At 48.3% G+C, this 19,860-nt stretch overlaps 2 protein-coding genes and 1 non-coding gene across 3 annotated transcripts in view; 1 reads left to right on the top strand and 2 right to left on the bottom strand.

Moving 5' to 3' along the window:
* Positions 1–2,301: 2,301 nt before the first annotated feature.
* LOC115189015 (FERM, ARHGEF and pleckstrin domain-containing protein 1-like) lies at positions 2,302–13,418 on the bottom strand (the record flags this gene model as incomplete). Its single annotated transcript, XM_029747842.1, has 3 exons — positions 12,427–13,418; positions 3,228–3,443; positions 2,302–2,406 (listed from the first exon to the last, which is right to left on the bottom strand). Coding segments are annotated over exons 2-3 (276 nt in total), but the record flags the coding sequence as incomplete, so codon positions are not given.
* Positions 13,247–13,320, bottom strand: trnai-aau (transfer RNA isoleucine (anticodon AAU)). Its single transcript has one exon. It is a non-coding gene; the product is annotated as a tRNA-Ile (tRNA).
* A 168-nt stretch (positions 13,419–13,586) lies between the features above and the next one.
* LOC115189014 (serine/threonine-protein kinase 24-like) overlaps positions 13,587–19,860 on the top strand; it is a 30,053-nt gene continuing 23,779 nt past the window's right edge. The window contains exon 1 of the mRNA XM_029747841.1: positions 13,587–14,628. Coding sequence (XP_029603701.1) covers positions 14,587–14,628 — 42 coding nt within the window. The 5' untranslated portion in view covers positions 13,587–14,586. The remainder of the gene's footprint in view (positions 14,629–19,860) is intronic.

The following is a 19,860-nucleotide window of genomic DNA, read 5'->3' as shown; positions in this document are numbered from 1 at the left end:
TGCTTTAAACCCCAGCTGTGTGGAGTCTGGCTGCTTTAACCCCTTTAACCCCAGGCTGTGTGGAGTCTGGCTGCTTTAACCCAGGCTTGTGGAGTCTGGCTGCTTTAACCCCTTTAACCCCAGGCTGTATGGAGTCTGGCTGCTTTAACCCCTTTAACCCCAGGCTGTGTGGAGTCTGGCTGCTTTAACCCCAGGCTGTGTGGAGTCTGGCTGCTTTAACCCCTTTAACCCCAGGCTGTATGGAGTCTGGCTGCTTTAACCCCAGGCTGTATGGAGCCTGGCTGCTTTAACCCCAGGCTGTATGGAGTCTGGCTGCTTTAACCCCTTTAACCCCAGGCTGTGTGGAGTCTGGCTGCTTTAACCCCAGGCTGTATGGAGTCCGGCTGCTTTAACCCCTTTAACCCCAGGCTGTGTGGAGTCTGGCTGCTTTAACCCCTTTAACCCCAGGCTGTGTGGAGTCTGGCTGCTTTAACCCCAGGCTGTGTGGAGTCTGGCTGCTTTAACCCCTTTAACCCCAGGCTGTATGGAGTCTGGCTGCTTTAACCCCAGGCTGTATGGAGCCTGGCTGCTTTAACCCCAGGCTGTATGGAGTCTGGCTGCTTTAAACCCCTTTAAAACCCCAGCTGTGTGGAGTCTGGCTGCTTTAACCCCAGGCTGTATGGAGTCTGGCTGCTTTAACCCCAGGCTGTGTGGAGTCTGGCTGCTTTAACCCCAGGCTGTATGGAGCCTGGCTGCTTTAACCCCAGGCTGTATGGAGTCTGGCTGCTTTAACCCCTTTAACCCCAGGCTGTATGGAGTCTGGCTGCTTTACCCCTTTAACCCCAGGCTGTGTGGAGTCTGGCTGCTTTAACCCCAGGCTGTATGGAGTCTGGCTGCTTTAAACCCCAGGCTGTGTGGAGTCTGGCTGCTTTAAACCCCAGGCTGTATGGAGTCTGGCTGCTTTAAACCCCTTTAACCCCAGGCTGTATGGAGTCTGGCTGCTTTAAACCCCAGGCTGTGTGGAGTCTGGCTGCTTTAACCCCTTTAACCCCAGGCGTATGGAGCCTGGCTGCTTTAACCCCAGGCTGTGTGGAGTCTGGCTGCTGTAAACCCCTTACACCCAGGCTTGTAGGAGTCTGGCTGCTTTAACCCCAGGCCTAGTGTGGAGTCCTGGCTGCTTTAAACCCATTTAACCCCCAGTCTGTATGGAGCAGGGCTGCTTTAACTCCCAGGCTGTGGGGAGTCCTGGCTGCTTTAACCCCCTTTAACCCCAGGCTGTGTGGAGTCTGGCCTGCTTTAAACAAAACCCCAGGCTGTGTTGGAGTCTGGCTGCTTTAACCCCAGGCTGTGTTGAGTCCGGCTGCTTTAACCCCTTTAACCCCAGGCTGTTGGAGTCTGGCTGCTTTAACTACCCCTTTAAACCCCCAGGCTGTGTGGAGTCTGGCTGCTTTAACCCCTTTAACCCCAGGCTGTATGGAGTCTGGCTGCTTTAAACCCCAGGCTTATTGAGTCTCGCTGCTTTAACCCCTTTAACCCCAGGCTGTGTGGAGTCTGGCTGCTTTAACCCCAGGCTGTGTGGAGTCTGGCTGCTTTAACCCCTTTAACCCCAGGCTGTGTGGAGTCTGGCTGCTTTAACCCCTTTAACCCCAGGCTGAAGTCACCAGTAGCACTGTCCAGGGGCCAGTATTGAGAGTCACCAGGAACACTGTCCAGGGGCCAGTACTGAGAGTCACCAGTCAGTAACACTGTCCAGGGGCCAGTATTGAGAGTCACCAGTCAGTAACACTGTCCAGGGGCCAGTATTGAGAGTCACCAGGAACACTGTCCAGGGGCCAGTATTGAGAGTCCCCAGGAACACTGTCCAGGGGCCAGTATTGCGAGTCCCCAGGAACACTGTCCAGGGGCCAGTATTGAGAGTCACCAGGAACACTGTCCAGGGGCCAGTATTGAGAGTCACCAGTCAGTAGCACTGTCCAGGGGCCAGTATTGAGAGTCACCAGTCAGTAACACTGTCCAGGGGCCAGTATTGAGAGTCACCAGTCAGTAGCACTGTCCAGGGGCCAGTATTGAGAGTCACCAGTCAGTAACACTGTCCAGGGGCCAGTATTGAGAGTCACCAGTCAGTAACACTGTCCAGGGGCCAGTATTGAGAGTCACCAGTCAGTAACACTGTCCAGGGGCCAGTATTGAGAGAGTGCAACAGAAAAGTAGACAGACAGAAACGTAGGCATGGCATAAGGCTCTGGGCAGAGGTAGTGAGCTATATAGAATACAGGGATCCATTTGTGACACGTCATAGTGTATAAAGAACTTCAGTCTCACCATCAGCCTTCTGGAGTTCTGGTACTGTAGACCGAAGTAGTCTCTTTCAGCCAGGTTCAGATGCACACACACCAGGTCAAACAGAGCCTTGGCTGGGGCCCGTTGCTGTGGAGAGAGCAGAACACACCAGGTTACAGACAGAGCCTTGGCTGGGGCCCGTTTCTGTGGAGAGAGCAGAACACACCAGGTTACAAACAGAGCCTTGGCTGGGGCCCGTTGCTGTGGAGAGAGAGAGCAGAACACACCAGGTTACAGACAGAGCCTTGGCTGGGGCCCGTTGCTGTGGAGAGAGAGAGCAGAACACACCAGGTTACAGACAGAGCCTTGGATTCGATCTTGCAACCTTTCGGTTACAAGTCCAATGCTTTAACCACTAGGCTACCTGCCGCCCCGACAGCCAAAAGAATGTGAAGGATTGATCCTCCAGTGTTTAAAGCATTGGTGCCAGAGCCTGGGAACTATGGACCTCATTGGTACCAGAAGCCTGGGAACTATGGACCTCATTGGAACCAGAGCCTGGGGAACTATATACCTCATTTGGAACCAGAGCCTGGGAACTATGGACCTCATTGGAACCAGAGCCTGGGAACTATGGACCTCATCCAAAGCATTGGTGCCAGAGCCTGGGAACTATGGACCTCATTGGTACCAGAGCCTGGGAACTATGGACCTCATCTAAAGCATGGTACCAGAGCCTGGGAACTATAGACCTCATCTAAAGCATTGGTACCAGAGCCTGGGAACTATGGACCTCATTGGTATCAGAGCCTGGGAACTATAGACCTCATTGGTATCAGAACCTGGGAACTATGGACCTCATCCAAAGCATTGGTACCAGAGCCTGGGAACTATGGACCTCATCCAAAGCATTGTGATTGCTCCAGCATGTCATTCCTCCCATAGAGCTAAATAGTTCCTGTACTCACTGATATGTCGAAGACCTCCGTGACGTCGTCCAGCAGCTGTACCCGGATGGAGACCTGTCGTCCTTGGGGCGTGGTTGGGAGTCTCTGGCCTGGTTCCAGGGTAGACACCCCTAAACTCTCTGGGATCCCCAGCCTCTGGCCAGCCACCGCCCTGTCCACCGGATCTACCATGGTGCCTCAGTCAGCAGAACCAGCCTCTCTACTACCCTCACACACCTGAGGACAGACAGGGAGACGTGTACAGGATACACTCTGAAAACAAGGACATGTCTGAAGACGGACGTTTTCCCCCATATAGAGCTATTAGCAGGGCTATTTAGAGTTGATTTAGTGTTTCAAACCAGGGAGTTTATTAACATTCTATTAGCAGGTTGATTTAGTGTTTCAAACCAGGTGAGTTAATTAACATTCTATTAGCAGGACTATGTTGGTTGATTTAGTGTCTCAAACCAGGGAGTTAATTAACATTCTATTAGCAGGGCTATTTAGGTTGATTTAGTGTCTCAAACCAGGGAGTTTATTAACATTCTATTAGCAGGGCTATTTAGGTTGATTTAGTGTCTCAAACCAGGGAGTTTATTAACATTCTATTAGCAGGGCTATTAGGTTGATTTAGTGTCTCAAACCAGGGAGTTTATTAACATTCTTCATCAAGAATATCGTCAAAATGTTATTATTTACAATGAAAGAAGTGGGAATGTTGTTCCCTTGTTATATAATTGCTACATTTAATATCAATATAGTATTTTTTTTTTTAAATAGTTTTCCAGATTGTATTTTGGCGACGCAAATATTGGGTCGCGACTGAGACAACCTGGTTGAATTTGGGTCCTGAGCTAAAACCAGCTGAGAACCACTGCTTTAGAGGACAGAGTGTCTGTTTTCATACTAACAGCCAGTTGTTTCAGGAAGCAAGCAGCCCTCCGAGCCTGAGAGGACAGAGACAGTGAGCAGAGACCGAGCCGGAGAGGACAGAGACAGTGAGCAGAGACCGACCCGGAGAGGACAGAGACAGTGAGCAGAGACCGACCCAGAGAGGACAGAGACAGTGAGCAGAGACCGACCCGGAGCAGCAAGGCCACGACCTATTCCCAGAACACACGCGGGTTGCCATGGGAATATAAGTATTCAGCCCAAAAAAAGGACAGACAATTACTGTGAGAACCAGGCCAGATACTGTCTGTCTGTAACAGTATGAACCAGGCCAGATACTGTCTGTCTGTAACAGTATGAACCAGGCCAGATACTGTCTGTCTGTAACAGTATGAACCAGGCAAGATACTGTCTGTCTGTCTGTAACAGTATGAACCAGGCCAGATACTGTCTGTCTGTCTGTAACAGTATGAACCAGGCCAGATACTGTCTGTCTGTCTGTAACAGTATGAACCAGGCCAGATACTCTCTGTCTGTAACAGTATGAACCAGGCCAGATGCAGCACTTCCCTGTCTAAACCATGCCAGATAGAGGACCTCCCTGTCTAAACCAGGCCAGATAGAGGACCTCCCTGTCTAAACCAGGCCAGATAGAGGACCTCCCTGTCTAAACCAGGCCAGATAGAGGACTTCCCTGTCTAAACCAGGCCAGATAGAGGACCTCCCTGTCTAAACCAGGCCAGATAGAGGACCTCCCTGTCTAAACCAGGCCAGATAGAGGACCTCCCTGTCTAAACCAGGCCAGATAGAGGACCTCCCTGTCTAAACCAGGCCAGATAGAGGACCCCATCGGTGGTCACACTTCAGCCAGCTTGCAGGTGAGTCACTAGACTCCTTCCCTCCATGACGATGACACAAGTCTAGAAAACCCAATGGTATTTTAGCTGTGGCTGACTAAACCAGACAGTAACGTCGATACAGACAGACACAGAGGAATTAAAGGAGGTTGAATGATGAGACAGAACATACCTCTGTCTCTCAGGCCCTCGGGGCTTATCCTCCTCAACGTGGAACGACAGCTCTCCTCCTCCTCTACCCCCCTACCCACTAACGGGGCCGACGTCGCCCTCTCCTCCTCCTCTACCCCCCTAGCCACTAACGGGGATCTCTCCTCCTCCTCTACCCCCCTACCCACTAACGGGGCCAACGGAGATCTCTCCTCCTCCTCTACCCCCCCACCCACTAACGGGGCCAACGGAGATCTCTCCTCCTCCTCTACCCCCCTACCCACTAACGGAGCCAACGGAGATCTCTCCTCCTCCTCTACCCCCCCACCCACTAACGGAGCCGACGTCGCCCTCTCCTCCTCCTCTACCCCCCTAGCCACTACGGAGCAACGGAGATCTCTCCTCCTCCTCTACCCCCCTAGCCACTAACGGAGCCGACGCTCGCCCTCTCCTCCTCCTCTACCCCCCTAGCCACTAACGGAGCCGACGTCGCCTCTCCTCCTCCTCTACCCCCCTACCCACAACGAGCCAACGAGATCTCTCCTCCTCCTCTACCCCCCTAGCCACTAACGGAGCCGACGTCGCCCTCTCCTCCTCCTCTACCCCCCCACCCACTAACGGAGCCGACGTCGCCCTCTCCTCCTCCTCTACCCCCCTAGCCACTAACGGAGCCGACGGAGATCTCTCCTCCTCCTCTACCCCCCTAGCCACTAACGGAGCCGACGTCGCCCTCTCCTCCTCCTCTACCCCCCTAGCCACTAACGGAGCCGACGGAGATCTCTCCTCCTCCTCTACCCCCCTAGCCACTAACGGGGCCAACGGAGATCTCTCCTCCTCCTCTACCCCCCTAGCCACTAACGGAGCCGACGTCGCCCTCTCCTCCTCCTCTACCCCCCTAGCCACTAACGGAGCCGACGTCGCCCTCTCCTCCTCCTCTACCCCCCTAGCCACTAACGGAGCCGACGTCGCCCTCTCCTCCTCCTCTACCCCCCCTAGCCACTAACGGAGCCGACGTCGCCCTCTCCTCCTCCTCTACCCCCCTAGCCACTAACGGAGCCGACGTCGCCCTCTCCTCCTCCTCTACCCCCCTAGCCACTAACGGAGCCGACGTCGCCCTCTCCTCCTCCTCTACCCCCCTAGCCACTAACGAGCCGACGTCGCCCTCTCCTCCTCCTCTACCCCCCTAGCCACTAACGGAGCCGACGTCGCCCTCTCCTCCTCCTCTACCCCCCTAGCCACTAACGGAGCCGACGTCGCCCTCTCCTCCTCCTCTTCCCCCCTAGCCACTAACGGAGCCGACGTCGCCCTCTCCTCCTCCTCTACCCCCCTAGCCACTAACGGAGCCAGCGGCTGAATGTCTGGAACACAAAACACAAACGGACCTCCGAAGGCTCCGGTTTCGGTAGAGCACTTTACCGTCTACAAAACGCAAACATTCCACTGCAGTGACGTCATCAATCTCAGACCAGATCAGACGTGGCCGGGCTGAATTCATCTCATCCTACACAAGTTCCTTCCAACATTCTCCTGTCGACTGATCTAAAGACTAAATAGGTGACAGCATCATAGGTTGAGGGATTTGACAGACGACAGAAAAGCACGCGACCTTCCTAGAAAAATAGAAGTATTTCAGCTACAGTAGATCCCCAGAGATAAATCAGTCTTTCAGCTACAGTAGATCCCCAGAGATAAAATCAGTCTTTCAGCTACAGTAGATCCCCAGAGATAAGTCAGTCTTTCAGCTACAGTAGATCCCCCAGAGATAAATCAGTCTTTCAGCTACAGTAGATCCCCAGAGATAAAATCAGTCTTTCAGCTACAGTAGATCCCCAGAGATAAGTCAGTCTTTCAGCTACAGTAGATCCCCAGAGATAAATCAGTCTTTCAGCTACAGTAGATCCCCAGAGATAAGTCAGTATTTCAGCTACAGTAGATCCCCAGAGATAAATCAGTCTTTCAGCTACAGTAGATCCCCAGAGATAAATCAGTCTTTCAGCTACAGTAGATCCCCAGAGATAAGTCAGTATTTCAGCTACAGTAGATCCCCAGAGATAAATCAGTCTTTCAGCTACAGTAGATCCCCAGAGATAAAATCAGTCTTTCAGCTACAGTAGATCCCCAGAGATAAGTCAGTCTTTCAGCTACAGTAGATCCCCAGAGATGAATCAGTCTTTCAGCTACAGTAGATCCCCAGAGATGAATCAGTCTTTCAGCTACAGTAGATCCCCAGAGATAAAATCAGTATTTCAGCTACAGTAGATCCCCAGAGATAAATCAGTCTTCCAGCTACAGTAGATCCCCAGAGATAAATCAATTTGCCATTAGATCAGATCACTTTAAGACTGCCAACCCTCCTGAGGCCGACAAGCTGCAATCAAAAGGTTGGAAATAATGGTTGGGACTTGTGGAACATTACCTGGCTGCCTCCAAAATGGCTCCCTATTCCCTATGGATTCTTTTGACCAGGGCCCATAGGGAATAGGGTGCCATTTTGGATGCTTTTGACCAGGGCCCATAGGAAAAAGGGTGCCATTTTGGATGCTTTTGACCAGGACCCATAGGGAATAGGGAGCCATTTTGGATGCTTTTGACCAGGGCCCATAGGGAATAGGGAGCCATTTTGGATGCTTTTGACCAGGGCCCATAGGGAATAGGGAGCCATTTTGGAGGCAGCCAGGTAATGTTCCACAAGTCCCAACCATTATTTCCAACCTTTTGATTGGCCCTGGTCAAAAGCATCCAAAATGGCTCCCTATTCCCTATGGGCCCTACCACTAAATCAGGCATTCAGAGCAGCAAACCCCCTAAATCAGCCATTCAAAGCAGCACACCCACTAAATCAGGCATTCAGAGCAGCACACCCACTAAATCAGGCATTCAGAGCAGCACACCCACTAAATCAGGCATTCAGAGCAGAATTCAGATGATACCCACTAATTACTAAAATCCAGAAAATAGACTCTTAATTCTACAACCACCTAAAAGGAAACTATTCCCAAACCTTCCATAACAAAAGCCATCACCTACAGAGAGATGAACCTGGAGAAGAGGCCCCTAAGCAAGCTGGTCCTGGGGCTCAGTTCACAAACACAAACAGACCCCACAGAGCCCCAGGACAGCAACACAATTATACTCAACCAAATCATGAGAAAACAAAGATAATTACTTGACACATTGGAAATGATTAACAAAAAAACAGAACAAACTGGACTGCTATTTGGCCCTATACAGAGAGGACACCGTGGCAGAATACCTGACCACTGTGACTGACCCAAACTTAAGGAAAGCTTTGACTATGTACAGACCCAGTGAGCATAGCCTTGCTATTGAGAAAGGCCGCCGTAGGCAGACCTGGCTCTCAAGAGAAGACAGGCTATGTGCAACACTCCCCACAAAATGAGGTGGAAACTGAGCTGCACTTCCTAACCTCCTGCCAAATGTATGACCATATTAGAGACACATATTTCCCTCAGATTACACAGATACACAAAGAATTTGAAAACAAACCCAATCTTGATAAACTCCCATATCTACTGGGTGAAATACCAGTGTCCCATCACAGCAGCAAGATGTGTGACCTGTTGCCACAAGAAAAGGTCAACCAGTGAAGAACAAACACCATTGTAAATACAACCCATATTTATGTTTATTTATTTTCCCTTCTGTACTTTATCCATTTGAACATAATATGATATTTGAAATGTCTTTAGTGTTTTGGTACTTTTGTGAGTGAAATGTTTATTTCACTTCTGTTCATTATCTATTACACTCGCTTTAGCAACATACACAATGTTTCCCCATGACAATAAAACCCTTTGAAGAGGAGAGAGAGAGAGGAGAGACAGAGAGAGAGAGCCAGAGAGAGAGAGCCAGAGAGAGAGAGCCAGAGAGAGAGAGCCAGAGAGAGAGAGCCAGAGAGAGAGAGAGAGCCAGAGAGAGAGAGAGAGCCAGAGAGAGAGAGAGAGAGAGAGAGAGAGAGAGAGAGAGCCAGAGAGAGAGAGAGAGAGAGAGAGAGAGCCAGAGAGAGAGAGAGAGCCAGAGAGAGAGAGAGAGCCAGAGAGAGAGAGAGAGCCAGAGAGAGAGAGAGAGCCAGAGAGAGAGAGAGAGACAGAGAGAGAGAGAGAGCCAGAGAGAGAGAGAGAGAGAGCCAGAGAGAGAGAGAGAGAGAGAGAGAGAGAGAGCCAGAGAGCGAGAGAGCGAGAGAGCGAGAGAGCAAGAGAGCGAGAGCGAGACACACACAGAGAGAGAGCCAGGCACCAGGCCTAAGCCAGCACTCAGTTCAGAGGGGTTAAAGACTCTCAGCTAGAGTATAGCTTAATGAACACAGGTGTGCTGTGAAATCTGTTTCTAAAATTGTATAACTGCCTTAATTTTGTAAGACCCCAAGAAGAGTAGCTGCTGCCTTGGCAGGAACTAATGGGGATCCATAATAAACCCCAGGAAGAGTAGCTGCTGCCATGGCAGGAACTAATGGGGATCCATAATAAACCCCAGGAAGAGTAGCTGCTGCCTTGGCAGGAACTAATGGGGATCCATAATAAACCCCAGGAAGAGTAGCTGCTGCCATGGCAGGAACTAATGGGGATCCATAATAAACCCCAGGAAGAGTAGCTGCTGTCTTGGCAGGAACTAATGGGGATCCATAATAAACCCCAAGAAGAGTAGCTGCTGCCTTGGCAGGAACTAATGGGGATCCATAATAAACCCCAGGAAGAGTAGCTGCTGCCTTGGCAGGAACTAATGGGGATCCATAATAAACCCCAGGAAGAGTAGCTGCTGCCTTGGCAGGAACTAATGGGATCCATAATAAACCCCAGGAAGAGTAGCTGCTGCCTTGGCAGGAACTAATGGGGATCCATAATAAACCCCAGGAAGAGTAGCTGCTGCCTTGGCAGGAACTAATGGGGATCCATAATAAACCCCAGGAAGAGTAGCTGCTGCCTTGACAGGAACTAATGGGGATCCATAATAAACCCCAGGAAGAGTAGCTGCTGCCTTGGCAGGAACTAATGGGGATCCATAATAAACCACAGGAAGAGTAGCTGCTGCCTTGGCAGGAACTAATGGGGATCCATAATAAACCCCAGGAAGAGTAGCTGCTGCCTTGGCAGGAACTAATGGGGATCCATAATAAACCCCAGGAAGAGTAGCTGCTGTCTTGACAGGAACTAATGGGGATCCATAATAAACACCAGGAAGAGTAGCTGCTGCCTTACAGATTATCACTACAGAAACATTTAATGTAGAAGAAACTATCTCAAACTAGGTGTCATTCTGCCTTCTCCCTTCAGCTCTCAGTCATTCTGCCTTCAGTTCTCAGTCATTCTGCCTTCTCCCTTCAGCTCTCAGTCATTCTGCCTTCAGTTCTCAGTCATTCTGCCTTCTCCCTTCAGCTCTCAGTCATTCTCCCTTCAGTTCTCAGTCATTCTCCCTTCAGCTCTGTCATTCTCCCTTCAGTTCTCAGTCATTCTGCCTTCAGTTCTCAGTCATTCTGCCTTCAGTTCTCAGTCATTCTGCCTTCAGTTCTCAGTCATTCTGCCTTCAGTTCTCAGTCATTCTGCCTTCAGTCATTCTGCCTTCAGTTCTCAGTCATTCTGCCTTCAGTCATTCTCCCTTCAGTTCTCAGTCATTCTGCCTTCTCCCTTCAGTTCTCAGCTTTGCACACGACTACCACATGTGAACTACAATCTGCAGACTCAACAGCCTTATAAAATAAACAATCCAAACGCTGTGTTTTAAGCTTTAGAAATGTCAATAATCATCACTTGTGATACGGATTTCTAAACATATGGCCCTTACCTTTTATCAGCGAGAAAGAATCCTTCAAATAAATAAAATATATTTACTGTAGATCCATACAGCTATGGAGCCTCCATCCTACTAAACTACACTGTAGCAGTTACAGATCCATACAGCTATGGAGCCTCCATCCTACTAAACTACACTGTATCAGTTACAGATCCATACAGCTATGGAGCCTCCATCCTACTAAACTACACTGTATCAGTTACAGATCCATACAGCCTCCATCCTACTAAACTACACTGCAGCAGTTACAGATCCATACAGCTATGGAGCCTCCATCCTACTAAACTACACTGTAGCAGTTACAGATCCATACAGCCTCCATCCTACTAAACTACACTGTAGCAGTTACAGATCCATACAGCTATGGAGCCTCCATCCTACTAAACTACACTGTAGTAGTTACAGATCCATACAGCTATGGAGCCTCCATCCTACTAAACTACACTGTAGTAGTTACAGATCCATACAGCTATGGAGCCTCCATCCTACTAAACTACACTGTAGCAGTTACAGATCCATACAGCCTCCATCCTACTAAACTACACTGTAGTAGTTACAGATCCATACAGCTATGGAGCCTCCATCCTACTAAACTACACTGCAGCAGTTACAGATCCACACAGCCTCCATTCTACTAAACTACACTGTAGCAGTTACAGATCCATACAGCTATGGAGCCTCCATCCTACTAAACTACACTGTAGTAGTTACAGATTCATACAGCTATGGAGCCTCCATCCTACTAAACTACACTGTAGCAGTTACAGATCCATACAGCCTCCATCCTACTAAACTACACTGCAGCAGTTACAGATCCATACAGCTATGGAGCCTCCATCCTACTAAACTACACTGTAGTAGTTACAGATCCATACAGCCTCCATCCTACTGAACTACACTGTAGTTTTGGATCATTTGGCTATTCACTATAATCCTGTTGGAAGATGACCTTATATAACACACACACACACACACACACACACACACACACACACACACACACACACGTCTATTATATTCCAACTGGAGAACATCTGTAACTTCAGACAATTCAGAGAGAGAGAATTAACTGGCAAACCGCAGGAATTAGAGGTAAAGGGAAGATTACAGGACATGATTGAAATTGGTTTTCTACTTGTATTTAAAATTGTTTGTCTATCTTCTATCTAGCCTCCGCGGTTAGGGTACTCCAGTAACCTATCTAGCCTCCGCGGTTAGGGTACTCCAGTAACCTATCTAGCCTCCGCGGTTAGGGTACTCCAGTAACCTATCTAGCCTCCGCGGTTAGGGTACTCCAGTAACCTATCTAGCCTCCGCGGTTAGGGTACTCCAGTAACCTATCTAGCCTCCGCGGTTAGGGTACTCCAGTAACCTATCTAGCCTCCGCGGTTAGGGTACTCCAGTAACCTATCTAGCCTCCGCGGTTAGGGTACTCCAGTAACCTATCTAGCCTCCGCGGTTAGGGTACTCCAGTAACCTAAACGACATAAAGACGCCCGTTTCTTTCTTACCTTTTCCTTCAGATTGGGGAGAGATTGTCCACGTGTATATTTTCCAACAGTGTGTTTGACCGAAGTGAATTCCTTTACGATCCAAACTGCGCTGATTTTTTAAGCGTTTGAAAGTTTCAGGAAGGAGAAGCGGCTCTTAATTAAAACGCAGATTCTTCCTGGTCGCCATATCGGCTCGACAAGACCTTCGACTAACTCCGCGTTACGTTGTAAAAAAACAAAACAATGGGACTTCCATTGAATTTTGTTACCCGAACAATAACATGAGCACAGTAGTCCCTCCAGCACTGGTACCTGCACTATAGCTCAGCTGGTGTCCTTTGTATCAGGCCTGTAGAGAGGGAGCAATACTACCACATAGCGGCTTCACTGGAGCATGACCATGGTTGGGGCCGTTCAAAGCCAACCACTACAATAGAATAATAACTCCATATCATATGGCACCAATAGAATAACTCCATATCATATGGCACCAATAGAATAACCCCATATCATATGGGACCAATAGAATAACTCCATATCATATGGCACCAATAGAATAACTCCATATCATATGGCACCAATAGAATAACTCTATATCATATGGAACCAATAGAATAACTCCATATCATATGGCACCAATAGAATAACTCCATATCATATGGCACCAATAGAATAACTCCATATCATATGGCACCAATAGAATAACTCCATATCATATGGCACCAATAGAATAACTCCATATCATATGGCACCAATAGAATAGAATAGAAGAAGTCCAACTTTAATCCCAGAGACGAGTAACACAACAACACAGCCTATTCAACAGTCAAAATGGTCATGGCCAGTACGGGTATCGAACCCGCGACCTTCGCGTTATTAGCACGACGCTCTAACCAACTGAGCTAACCGGCCAAGTGAACACAGCAGACCAAATCTAATCTTTTATAAGGTGGAAAACAACCGGTTTGCTTTTATGAGTGTTGATAAAGTAGCATTATGCTCATCTAGATTTCAACGTATTCTCCAAACAGTTATAAAATATCATCAAATATATATATATATAATTCTATAATGTTATGATATCACATGAACTAAATTTCTCGGTGTTAATTTGGTGAACGGTGTCGTGAGCCCTCTGCCGTTCAACAGACGGACGCAGCCGCTCTCCGGACAGCCGCTCCGGACAGCCGCTCCGCGCCGACATGGATCCGCCAGTGGTGACAAGATGGAGGACAGGAGACGAGGGGAAAACACAGATAATATGTATAGTTGTCAGCGTGGTAATCTCCTTTGGATGGATTTTCAACTAGCCGATGATTACAAGATCGGATCGTAATCATATCTTATTGAACGGCTTTATGTTGTTATGTGGCTGCGTGGAAAGTCTGTCAAGGCGGTCGGATGAGAGACCAGTCGGCTACAGGAGCTAACGAAGCTAACGAAGTTGACAGCGAGTTGTTCGGTAGCTAATCGGTGATATAACATCAAAAATAAATTGGAAACCGTTCGCTAGTATGATATATATAGATCACTTATGCTTTACGGTTAAAAATAAATTGGAAATACGGTCCAGCTAACATTGTCAGCTAGCTATTTTGTATTCATGTTGATTTGTTGTCACCGTGCAGCTAGCTAGCTAGCTAGTTAGGGTACGATGCTAACGACGAAGCTAACTAGCCAGTTAGCAAGCTAGCTCATTTTTCCTCAAGTAAAAAATATTCATTGGATGATTTACTAGTTATGATGATTTTATAGTTATGTTAACATAGGACAACGGTCGATGAACTAGCTTTGTTTATACCACAAGGTTTTCGTGGCCGAGTCAACATGTTTTAACTTTGTACCGAGCTTGTTCGGGAAGGATTCACAGGACGTATCGATAAGGACGCAGGACGTATCGATAAGGACGCAGGACGTATCGATAAGGACGCAGGACGCATCGATAAGGACACAGGACGTATCGATAAGGACGCAGAAACGCATCGATAAGGACACAGGACGTATCGATAAGGACGCAGAAACGCATCGATAAGGACACAGGACGTATCGATAAGGACGCAGGACGCATTGATAAGGACGCAGGACGCATCGATAAGGACGCACGACCTGCTGCGTTGTGTATTCTGGGTTGTAACTAGTGACTAACTGTTCTAGCTGGTCAGACTGTGGACAGGCGACATGGCTCACTCTCCGGTTCAGAGTAGCCTGCCAGGGATGCAGGTACGCTGTTTTCACCTCATTTCCAGTAGCTAGCTAGTTAAAGTACACCTTACCAAAGTGCTATATGGTGAAGCTAGCTCTCACCTGCTGTCAGGTGATGTAAACAATTCTAAAGACATGCACAGCATGCTGCAGGTAGAGAGACAGTCAATTCCCTTCCTTCCTTCTGCATGTCCAATACTAGCCTGGTACAATATTTAACATTCAATTATACTAGGAGTCACATTGGGGCTTCACCAAGCCAGGCTAAAGGCTAAAGCACTGGAAAACAGAGGATTCTCTAAGCTAGGCTAAAGGCTAAAGCACTGGAAAACAGAGGATTCTCTAAGCTAGGCTAAAGACTAAAGCACTGGAAAACAGAGGATTCTCTAAGCTAGGCTAAAGCACTGGAAAACAGAGGATTCTCTAAGCTAGGCTAAAGGCTAAAGCACTGGAAAACAGAGGATTCTCTAAGCTAGGCTAAAGACTAAAGCACTGGAAAACAGGATTCTCTAAGCTAGGCTAAAGACTAAAGCACTGGAAAACAGAGGATTCTCTAAGCTAGGCTAAAGACTAAAGCACTGGAAAACAGAGGATTCTCTAAGCTAGGCTAAAGGCTAAAGCACTGGAAAACAGAGGATTCTCTAAGCTAGGCTAAAGCACTGGAAAACAGAGGATTCTCTAAGCTAGGCTAAAGGCTAAAGCACTGGAAAACAGAGGATTCTCTATGCTAGGCTAAAGGCTAAAGCACTGGAAAACAGAGGATTCTCTAAGCTAGGCTAAAGACTAAAGCACTGGAAACAGAGGATTCTCTAAGCTAGGCTAAAGACTAAAGCACTGGAAAACAGAGGATTCTCTAAGCTAGGCTAAAGCACTGGAAAACAGAGGATTCTCTAAGCTATGCTAAAGACTAAAGCACTGGAAAACAGAGGATTCTCTAAGCTAGGCTAAAGACTAAATCACTGGAAAACAGAGGATCATCTAAGCTAGGCTAAAGACTAAAGCACTGGAAAACAGGATTCTCTAAGCTAGGCTAAAGACTAAAGCACTGGAAAACAGAGGATTCTCTAAGCTAGGCTAAAGCACTGGAAAACAGAGGATTCTCTAAGCTAGGCTAAAGACTAAAGCACTGGAAAACAGAGGATTCTCTAAGCTAGGCTAAAGGCTAAAGCACTGGAAAACAGAGGATTCGCTAAGCTAGGCTAAAGGCTAAAGCACTGGAAAACAGAGGATTCTCTAAGCTAGGCTAAAGGCTAAAGCACTGGAAAACAGAGGATTCTCTAAGCTAGGCTAAAGGCTAAAGCACTGGAAAACAGAGGATTCGCTAAGCTAGGCTAAAGGCTAAAGCACTGGAAAACAGAGGATTCTCTAAGCTAGGCTAAAGACTAAAGATTTTAAGGTTGTAGACCAAAAACAGGATAATGAAAGTTCACAAAGTAACAAGTAAAGGTAGATCCACCAATTACTTAGTGTTTTTACTGATATCAACTTTTTCTTATGAATTAAGTGATTTAAAACTCGTAATTCTGTTACCAAAATCGGTAACAGAATTACTGAGAAAATCTGTTATTTGTCACCTGATTGCTAAACAACAGGTGTAGACTAACAGTGACATGCTTACTTACGAATCCTTTTACAACAATGGAGAGTTAGATTACAATAATAAATCATTGAAATGGGGACACAAGGAATAAATACACAGTGAATAACTAGTCAGAATAATGTTGCTATATTCAGGGCATTCAGAAAGTATTCAGACCACTTCACTTTCTCCGCATTTTGTTACGTTACAGCCTTATTCTAAAATGGATTAAATACATTGTTTTCCTCATCAATCTACACACAATACCCCATAATGACATCACAAAACCCCATAATGACATCACAATACCCCGTAATGACATCACAATACCCCATAATGACATCACAATACCCCATAATGACATCACAATACCCCATAATGACATCACAATACCCCATAATGACATCACAATACCCCATAATGACAAAGCATAATTTATGAAAAATAAAAAACAAATACCTTATTTACATAAGTGTTCAGACCCCTTTGCTATGAGACTCGAAATTGAGCTCAGGTGAATCCTGTTTCCATTGATCATCCTTGAGATGTTTCTATAACTTGATTGGAGTCCACCTGTGGTAAATTTAGTTGATTGAACATTTATTTGGAAAAGTACACACTTGTCTAAATAAGGTCCCAGAACTAAAACTAAGCCATGAGGTCGAAGGAATTGTCCGTGGAGCTCCGAGACTGGTGCCTCGACAAAATCCTATCTGGGATAGTGTACCAAAAAATGTCTGGAGCATTGAAGGTCCCCAAGAACACAGTGGCCTCCATCATTCTTAAATGGAAGAAGTTTGGAACCACCAAGGCACTTCCTAGAGCTGGCCGCCCGGCCAAACTGAGCAATCGGGGGAGAAGGGTCTTGGTCAGGGAGGTGACCAAGAACCCAATGCTCACTCTGACAGGGCCCCAGAGTTCCTCTGTGGGGACGGGAGAACCTTCCAGAAGGACAACCATCTCTGCAGCCCTCCACCAATCAGGTCTTTATGGTGAAGTGGCCAGACAGAAGCCACTCCTCAGTAAAAGGCATATGACAACCCGCTTGGAGTTTGCTCAAAGGCACCTAAAGGACTCTGACCATGAGAAACAAGATTCTCTGATCTGATGAAACCAATATTGCATTCAGAGTTCAAAGTGTCACATCTGGAGGAAACCTGGCACCATCCCTACGGTGAAGCACGGTGGTGGCAGCATCATGCTGTGGGATGTTTTCCAGCCGCAGGAACTGGGAGACTAGTCAGGATCAAGAGAAAGATGAACGGAGCAAAGTACAGAGAGATCCTTGATGACAACCTGCTCCATAGCGCTCAGGACCTCGGACTGGGGCGAAGGTTCACCTTCCAACAGGACAACGACCCTAAGCACACAGCCAAGACAATGCAGGAGTGGCTTCGGGACAAGTCTCTGAATGTACTTGGGTGGCCCAGTAAGAGCCCAGACTTGAACCGATCCAACATCTCTGGACCAACCTTAAATAGCTGTGCAGCGACGCTCCCCATCCAACCTGACAGAGCTGGAGAGGATCTGCAGAGAAGAATGGGAGAAACTCCCCAAATACAGGTGTGCCAAGCTTGTAGTATCATACCCAAGAAGACTCGAGGCTGTAATCGCTGCCAAAGGTGCTTCAACAAAGTACTTAGTAAAGGGTCTGAAAACTTATGAAAATGTGATATTTCCGGTTTTTATTTTTAACACATTTGCAAAAATGTCTACAAACCAGTTCTTGCTTTGTCGTTATGGGGTATTGTGATGTCATTATGGGGTATTGTGATGTCATTATGGTGTATTGTGATGTCATTATGGGGTATTGTGTGTAGATCGATGAGGGGAAAAACTATTTAACCCATTTTACAATGAGGCAACGTAACGCAACGGTGTGGGGAAAAAGTCAAGGGTCTGAATACTTTCCAAAGAAGAGTACTGTAGGGTTAGGGTCAAAGGTCAGGGCCAGGGGAGAGTACTGTAGGGTTAGGGTCACAGGTCAGGGCCAGGGAAGTGTACTGTAGGGTTAGGGTCAAAGGTCAGGGCCAGGGGAGAGTACTGTAGGGTTAGGGTCACAGGTCAGGGCCAGGGGAGAGTACTGTAGGGTTAGGGTCAAAGGTCAGGGCCAGGGGAGAGTACTGTAGGGTTAGGGTCACAGGTCAGGGCCAGGGGAGAGTACTGTAGGGTTAGGGTCACAGGTCAGGGCCAGGGGAGAGTACTGTAGGGTTAGGGTCAAAGGTCAGGTCGAGGGAAGTGTACTGTAGGGTTAGGGTCACAGGTCAGGGCCAGGGCAGAGTACTGTAGGGTTAGGGTCACAGCTCAGGGCCAGGGGAGAGTACTGTAGGGTTAGGGTCAAAGGTCAGGGCCAGGGGAGAGTACTGTAGGGTTAGGGTCACAGGTCAGGACCAGGGAAGTGTACTGTAGGGTTAGGGTCACAGGTCAGGGCCAGGGGAGAGTACTGTAGGGTTAGGGTCACAGGTCAGGACCAGGGTAGAGTACTGTAGGGTTAGGGTCACAGGTCAGGACCAGGGGAGAGTACTGTAGGGTTAGGGTCACAGGTCAGGACCAGGGGAGAGTACTGTAGGGTTAGGGTCACAGGTCAGGACCAGGGTAGAGTACTGTAGGGTCACAGGTCAGGGCCAGGGAAGTGTACTGTAGGGTTAGGGTCAGGACCAGGGGAGAGTACTGTAGGGTCACAGGTCAGGGCAAGGGCAGAGTACTGTAGGGTTAGGGTCACAGGTCAGGGCCAGGGAAGAGTACTGTAGGGTCACAGGTCAGGGCCAGGGGAGAGTACTGTAGGGTTAGGGTCACAGGTCAGGGCCAGGGGAGAGTACTGTAGGGTTAGGGTCACAGGTCAGGACCAGGGAAGAGTACTGTAGGGTCACAGGTCAGGACCAGGGAAGAGTACTGTAGGGTCACAGGTCAGGGCCAGGGGAGAGTACTGTAGGGTTAGGGTCACAGGTCAGGGCCAGGGGAGAGTACTGTAGGGTTAGGGTCACAGGTCAGGACCAGGGAAGAGTACTGTAGGGTCACAGGTCAGGACCAGGGAAGAGTACTGTAGGGTTGGGGTCACAGGTCAGGGCCAGGGGAGAGTACTGTAGGGTTAGGGTCACAGGTCAGGACTAGGGAAGAGTACTGTAGTGTTAGGGTCACAGGTCAGGACCAGGGGAGAGTACTGTAGGGTCACAGGTCAGGGCCAGGGTAGAGTACTGTAGGGTTAGGGTCACAGGTCAGGACCAGGGAAGAGTACTGTAGGGTTAGGGTCACAGGTCAGGACCAGGGGAGAGTACTGTAGGGTCACAGGTCAGGGCCAGGGTAGAGTACTGTAGGGTTAGGGTCACAGGTCAGGGCCAGGGGAGAGTACTGTAGGGTTAGGGTCACAGGTCAGGACCAGGGGAGAGTACGATATCCTAGTCCCAGGTTAGGGTCAGAGTGATATCCTAGTCCCAGGTTAGGGTCAGAGCGATATCCTAGTCCCAGGTTAGGGTCAGAGCGATATCCTAGTCCCAGGTTAGGGTCAGAGCAGAGTGATATCCTAGTCCCAGGTTAGGGTCAGAGCGGAGTGATATCCTAGTCCCAGGTTAGGGTCAGAGCGGAGCGATATCCTAGTCCCAGGTTAGGGTCAGAGCAGAGCGATATCCTAGTCCCAGGTTAGGGTCAGAGAAGTGCGATATCCTAGTCCCAGG

This window comes from Salmo trutta, unplaced genomic scaffold (assembly GCF_901001165.1).
Source record: "Salmo trutta unplaced genomic scaffold, fSalTru1.1, whole genome shotgun sequence".
Taxonomy (NCBI): domain Eukaryota; kingdom Metazoa; phylum Chordata; class Actinopteri; order Salmoniformes; family Salmonidae; genus Salmo; species Salmo trutta.
This window is presented reverse-complemented; position numbering and strand designations above follow the sequence as displayed.